Below are 7,500 nucleotides of genomic sequence, written 5' to 3'. Positions count from 1 at the left end.
GTTCCCATACTATGTTGTAATGAATGAATAGGTGTATGAACATTAAGTACATGTGCCGGTTGAGATGCGTAAGACAGAGCTTGAGGGTATGTATAGGTGTTTTCAGTCCTTTTTTTTGGGGGGGGGGGGTGGGAGGGGGTGGATTGATAGCGTCTTTAAACTAGGTAGAGTGCATATAAAACCTTGCTTAAATGAGAATCACCAATTTAACCTAGGCATAAACGGATTCAACCTGAGACCGGATTTGACCGACAACGTATCCACCTCCCCAACTCGTATACACCCCGCCCTCAGATCTAGAAGCCATGTAACACTGGTGTCACGGTCCAGTTCAGGCATGGGCCGATTGTTAACGGCCAATGTCGTGTTGCAGATTCAGAAGTAAAACAAGTAAGAACGTCTAACAATAATGCAAATAGCACCCCGTTAACGCAGCATTTGTTGAAAAATTGCCTCTCGTAATAAGTATTCAAAATAAGCGTTAAAATTAAAGTCGGTGACAAATTCGGCTCGTAATGACAATATCCCGATAAATGACAGAAATCATTAACACTAACTGAAGTGACTTCAGTTCGGCAGATATTCAGTGATGTAACGGTAGTCTGTTAGCCCGTGACCGTACTAGCTGTGAAATTGGTAACTTCCATTCAAAAATGCTGAAAGAAGCCTACGCGGAGGACATCTGTTTACAGCCGGACCTGCATTAAAATACGTCATTTAGAATTTTGAAATTTCTCGAACCATGAAATTCACTTGTTATTGTTTCTTGCTAAAAGTAACTTTAATCTAGAAAAGGCTGACATTCGAGTACCAAAACTAGTTTTGATAAAGATAACTGCCAGTCATCGAAACTATCAACAAGCTTGTGGGCTATGTTAAAAGAACTAGTAAATTTATTACCCATTTTAGTTGAGTGAACCGTTTCAATTGAATGCATGAGCTATTAACTATTTCGCGGCGTCTTAATCTAATTGCTGAACCTGAGATGGTTTGCTGAAAGGGGGAGAGCACTCGTCTTTCACCAACGTGACTTTGAGTCAACACTCACATTTAGTAGTAGTGGTAGTAGTCGTCGTCGTCGTCGTCGTCGCCGTCGTCGTCGTCGTCGTCGTCAGAGTAGTAGTAGTGGTAGTGGTAGTTGTAGTAGTCAATAGTAGACCAATCAGACGAAAGTTTATAAGCTACAAAACAGATTTATCTGCATTTACCCGATCAGAGTTAGTCTGCCATGACCATGATTGGGAGACCTCTGCTCTCAAGTATGGATGTAAATCATTGTGTTGCAGAAGGATTCGATCTCCAAAGATTATTCAAACTAAAGGTAAGACGCTGCGTGTATCAATGTGTTTCGACGAGAATTCAGAATGAGAAGATCTTTTTACTTTTTAACTCGGCCTTGGCCGGTTTTCCTCACAGTCTCCCACGCAATTCTCTTAGAACTTCCTCCGCCAATGAAAAAGAAAGAATAAAACTTTTACAAATCAATGGTGTTGAAGTTCACTATTTTCATGTGTCCTTTACACATGATATATTTTGTTTTTGAGTCTTCGTTGGTCCATCGTTAATTAGTTTTGATTAAAATAGAACAAAAGTGGAAGGAGAAGTTAACGGACGAGCTGATCAATCACTTAAAATTCAAAGTCATATGACGAAAGTTGCTATGTGATCTTCCACACACGCATCTAAAAAGCGCCAACGGGAAGTGTTTTTCTTTAAAGGAAGCCGGAAATGTTTAGTTAGGAACAGCTGAAACTTCCTGTTCTCAAATAAAAGTTTACCGATGGCAGCCTTGCTACAGAAAAAAAGTCTTTAGGGTTGAGGAGGGTTCATAAATTTTACATTTGGAATTGTTTCACATTGACCCGTTCGTGTAAACACTGCAGCGGTACACCTTCTGAGTATGTTTGGGTTACCACCAATATCTTTCCAACTGTCAGGGAAATATGGAGGTCTATATGGAGATTGGAAACTTTAAAAATGGAATAATTTGAAGCACTCTTTTCTATGAACAAATGAAACCCCGAGTTCAGTGGAATGCATTTTAGTGAACATCGGAACGCATATGAAGCTATTCTCAGAAATTAGTAGGTTTTTGTTCTCTAACCTACATGTAACTACAATCAGTTCTTTTATCGAGTTTGACAATACATGCATGTATCGACAATGGAGCACAGATGAAGACACTCTGCCGTGAGAAGACACTACAGAAAACCCCGCCAGCGACTGAAACTTAACTTGTAACATTGAAACACTCATCTTACCGTCTGAGGAAAACCATGAATATTGCGCGTTCATTTCCAAAATCAGAAATTGGCAGGCTGACTTTTTGGCAGAGCTGCCACAGCATCGAATTCACTCCCTGATTCCATCAAAAATTGCTCTAGTGTAGAGTGTTTTAAAGATAAACTTAAAACCAATAAGGACTTAATTAGCTTATAATAAGTGAAAACACGGTATCCTCCATGATAAGAAATAGGAATGAGGAATTTATTTATTAAGTCTGCATAAACTGACCAATGTTTCATTTTAAAATTTCTGAACTACGATTATCATTTTTACACTTAAGCTTTTAACTAGAATTTCTTAAATTGTATCTATTATATATTTGTTTTTATATTTATAAAACATTAGTTTTTATATTTATTGGCTGTCTATAAGTAGACAGGCAGGTCCACATCAGGACTCTTTTCTTGCGTTTTACACAACCTCCATTAACAAACAAAGTCCTCTCACTCACTCGCTCGCTCGCTCGCTCAGTGGTCCATTCAGTTTTTAGTGAGAGTGCCGGTTATAAAAGATCTAGAAGGCACAATTTATAAATGGGATGGGAAATTTCTTAAAACTAAAATCAAACATTTCAAGAATCTGAAATAAAAAACTTATTTCAAGTTACAGGAAGCCGTAATTTTGAATCTGAAGAATGACTTTTTTTGCGGTACTTGACTTAAGGGACCCTGCCAGCAGAGCCTTTCTTAACTCGACGAGAAAGAAAGGACTCTGCAGAAATCGTGTTAAGGATTTACTGAGTATGCGCAAGCCATTGTTTAGAAACATACATAAATACATACATACTTAATTGACCACTTCCCATAGAGGCTTTTAGGGCCCATGCGCACAATCACGACAGAACAGAACATTCAACGACAACTGTCAAGAACCCCAACTGGCCCGAGGCAACCCAGTTGGCTTTTTACAAGTGCAGCTGAGAAGTTGAACCAGGGACTACCAGGAACAAATTCAACCAGTGGTTAGAACGTGTCTTGAACCCGGGATCCCCGGATCTCAAGGCAAACCCCCTAACCATTGGGCCGCACTGCCTCCTTTGACAGTGTCAAACCCAGGCCAAGCCTCGATCGCACTCCTAGACGCCATTTTGACATTCGCCTTGTCAAAAATATGATGTTATGCACTGCCTAAACCAGTTTGCCTGGAGTGACTAGCCCAGAAACTTGGGCTGCGGTAACTTAAAAGACTTGACACGATTTCTGCAGAGCCTCTCTTGCTCACCCTCTGGTGAGTTTTAGAGAGGCTGTGCTAAGGTTTTTCAAGTTGAAATGAAACTAGTAAAGACGCATGCTCACATTGACAAATCAATTGAAGCGTTCATCAACAATGTTGACTCGCGTTAAGCCTCTATATTTGAATAGGGTCCACACACGGTTTCATGCGATGCAAGGTTGAAAATACTACCGCATGTAGGAACATTGAATATTCTTAGTGATTCGCAGAGGTTCTTTTCTTTTAAACGAAAGAGGAACATATCTTTGAAGGCTTTGCTTCGAAAATTTGGAAATTAACCGTCGATTAAACCTCATCGAAGTAAAGCGATTCAAGCTTCATTGTTGTGACGAAAAATACAACCGTTTACACAAATTAAAATTTTATTTTACCTCTCCTCCTTTTGGTTTCATGTTCCTCCTCTTTTTGTGTTTTCGACCGTGATTAGACCCTGATTTCATATTCATTGAAGTGGAATGATACATTTCAAGCGTCAAAATCCACAACATGTTTCTACCTGCAAGTCCAAGCAGGCAGTAAATGTAATAATGTCCAATAATTTCGTAGCAGGACTCCAATCGCCTCGGTCGCTATGTTTGCGGACACTGCATTCTTTAGGCGGCTCTCCGTTATTCGAACCACGATATTTGAAAGCAACTGAGCAGTCAGTTGATTTCTTCAGTAGCCAGCGATCCATGAGTACTTTCTTCCTTCTTCACTTAGTTGTGTGCAAATATTAATTTACAACGCTTCGTCGACATTAACGGGATCGCTTTGCGAACCAGACTCCTCTAGTGATGATCCCCGAGTTTCCTTGTAGCCATCCTCGAGGAAAACTTTCGAAGTAACGGTTTATTTATGAATTCCATAAGGGCCCATGAGTGCTTCCCTTACATGTCACCAAAACTGAATTGCGCCAGGTTCTTTTATCGTAACTTTAACAAAAATCCGCCTTTCTGCTTGTTTTTAAGATACCATGCATAGACAATACTTTTGCATTCATAAATTTTGTAAAGGAAAGATTCCCTCTTGCTCGGCTCTGAGTCCGTTATCAAACGTTCCCTCAACAAACAATATCCTTCGCCATTTTGAAAAAAAAAATGTTACTGAAAGGAAGTTCAAGAGACAGACAAGCTATTGAAATGCATTCATAACATGACGCACGCTAATTGGTCGATGCAGGAGGAAGTATATTTTAATCATCAATTTCACCAATCAGCTCACATTCTACAAATTCTGGGGAATCCCCGACCCCAATTTTTTTTCCAATGGTGTCAATGTGGAGCTGATTTCTTGAATAAAATCATACTGGCTAAACTCACGGCAGAATCAAACATGCAAGATAACTTTGTTTGTTAATCAGAGGTTAAAAGAAGGTAACCACGTGCCAAATACATTAACTTAAATATCTGTACACCGCATGACGACTAAAATTGCGATTGAATTTTTAATCTTCGCCTTCAATAGCCTGCGTAGCAAGCGTTTCCGTTGGGGTTCAGAGAACTTTTGACCGACCACAAAAATTTTTTGCTCTGTCAAAACATCGAAAAAGCCCGCTTCTCAATATTTCTCGTCTGTGCCCCACGGAAACGCTTGCTACGCGGGCTATGCCTTCAATGACACGAATAGCTTAAATTAAGCAAGTTATATTAATGCAAATAATTAGTGTCATGCAAAGTTATATTGGCAGCCTCTTTTAAGCAGATTAAATGATGTCTTGGGTCTTCTTAACTCTTATATCGTGTTGCTGCTTCATGATACTAATATTCAGAGTTCATAGTCTCAATGTCCGTTCTTACTCATGCTTATGCGAATTTGGCCCCTGTATGCTTGTTAAAAAGGGACAAAACATTAAGATGTGCTATTTACACAATAAGAATGGCATACATATATCAAGTGCTTATATATGTACATCAAAACTGTTATACATACATCATAGATGTCGCCAGAAAACAAATGACGTAAGATTAAACTTGAATCATTTTTATTTCATATTTATGCATGGCATCATTAGCCATAGTACATGGACTAGGGGTATGTGAAATGAATCCACACGTTTTACAACCGACGTTTGGAAAGCCTGCTAAATATTATGTCTGAGTGTTGAATCTAAGTCGGCATCTGATAAGGTAGACGTCAACACATTGCTGGATCTTACTAATGTGGTTCTTAAGTACCGTCTCAGAGATAGTGGTATCGTCTACGTACTTCCACGAGGAAACACTTCCGATTGATAGGTCGTTGATCATGATAGTAAAGAGCCACGGACCCAACTTGGTCCCTTGGGGGACTCCAGATGGAATATCCCCCCATTCAGAATGACAATCCTGAGAAAGCTTGACACGTTGTCTATGGCCGGTTGGGAAGTCTTTCACTCAGGCGACAATACTGCTATGTAGGCCAAAGGTCGTGAGTTTCTGCATTAAGATCTCGTGGTCGATGAGGTCGAAGGCCTTTCGAAAGTCAAATAAGACTGCTCGAACGGTAGCACTGTTTCCGTCTGTTTCACTAAGCCATGCATGAAGCATGCTAATGAGTGCAATGGTAATAGTATTGGATCTTGGGACCGTTCCATATTGATGTTCATCTACTTTGGCTAGTATAGCAGGTTTAATATATTCCACAATATAGTCATCTGCGATCTTGGATTACACAGGTGTCAGTGATATTGGACGGACATGTTTGCTCACGTTTTTGATGGGTTTCTGCTTTATATGGGAACAATGTGGGCGTCTTTCCACGACTGGGGGAGACTTGCATCTTTGAACGAAAGGTTAATTACATCGGCTACTGGCTGGGCAAGCAAGTACGCATTTTCTTGTAGGAGCCATACGGGTACGCCGTCGGGACCAGTTGCTTTAGATGGATTTAGTGAAGACAGCTTCTTAAACACAGAGATTTCAGATACTTGAAAGGGAGGAACTTCATCGGTGGTTTGCGCAGCGGTGTTAGGCTGGAGAGGTTGAAACTCACTCATCACAGACAAAGAGGCGTCGTTGATGGTGTTAGTGATATCCTTCAAAGTGGGCGAGGAATTCGGTTCTCCGCAGTCTATTTGTTGATATAATGATGTTAGCTCAGTGTTTTGGTGTTGCCATTCCGCTTAGTTCTTAACTTCGCTCCACCAAGTAGCTGGCTTACTCTCCTTCAGGTGCTCGACCTTGGACTCATAGAATCTGGCACGACATGATTTCGTTTCTCGATTCACACGATCTTTCAAGGCCGGATATTCGGCGTGATCCCTTTCGATAGTGCTGTCTGACGTATGCTGATGAGACGGTTCAACTTCTGGTTTGCCCAAGCAGGCTTGTTAGGGTAAATGGTCTTAGACTTTCGGGGAAGAAGAAAGTTTATACCGGTGTTAACAAAGTGTTCAAACATTTTCACTTTACCCTCGCGCGTATCAATACTGTCAATCATTGTTTCGATGTTTACTTCCTCTAAATATGTGCGCATGGCTAATCGCTTTGTCGGTCGTAGGTCTCGTAACTTAATTATTGTCTCTTAGATTGTTTAGCGCGCGTCAAGGGCTGGACTTCAATGGAATAGTGATCAGACAGACCGAAAGCAGGCCGTTAGATTTTTGAGCCATAAAATTCCTTCAAATTAGTAAAGGCTGGGTCCAAGGTGTTGGCTCCATGGGTCGGAAAATCAACAATCTGTTTCAATTTGAAGCTGTTAGTTAGGCGGGAACATTTCTTGAATAGTCTGTTGTTAAAATCTCCTAGTAGAATAATTCCACAGCCATGGTAACGAGCTTCAATTACCGATAAACAATTGTAGAGGTAGTCAAGCATAGTCGTATCGGTCGCGCTTGGTGGATGATATATTATTAAATGTGATTCCTCTGGGGAGACGTGTTGGGCGTATTTGGTGGATGATATAATGTGCCGATGACAATACTAGTGATTTCTCTCGGGAGACGTGTTGGGCGTATTTGAGTCCGTAATTTGAGTCCATAAAACCTCAGCTTTTCTTAACCAGAAATTCCAGCATGCAGTT

At 40.5% G+C, this 7,500-nt stretch overlaps 1 protein-coding gene across 4 annotated transcripts in view; it reads right to left on the bottom strand.

Annotated features, from left to right (window-relative positions):
• Positions 1 to 7,500, bottom strand: part of LOC137986166 (TNF receptor-associated factor 2-like) — a 75,532-nt gene that overhangs the window by 53,015 nt on the left and 15,017 nt on the right. For 2 of the 4 annotated variants that reach the window (XM_068833451.1, XM_068833463.1), the window contains exon 1: positions 3,891 to 4,587. The exons of 1 other annotated variant lie outside the window; for it this stretch is intronic. In XM_068833451.1, the coding sequence (XP_068689552.1) occupies positions 3,891 to 4,007 (117 nt within the window). In that variant the 5' untranslated portion in view covers positions 4,008 to 4,587. Of the gene's footprint in view, positions 1 to 1,208; positions 1,398 to 3,890; positions 4,588 to 7,500 lie in introns of those variants that run through there. One more of the 4 variants, XM_068833455.1, reaches the window with a different exon arrangement.

Source organism: Montipora foliosa, chromosome 2, assembly GCF_036669935.1.
Source record: "Montipora foliosa isolate CH-2021 chromosome 2, ASM3666993v2, whole genome shotgun sequence".
NCBI lineage: Eukaryota > Metazoa > Cnidaria > Anthozoa > Scleractinia > Acroporidae > Montipora > Montipora foliosa.
The sequence above is the reverse complement of the archived record's forward strand: the minus strand, read 5'-3'. Positions and strand labels throughout refer to the sequence as shown.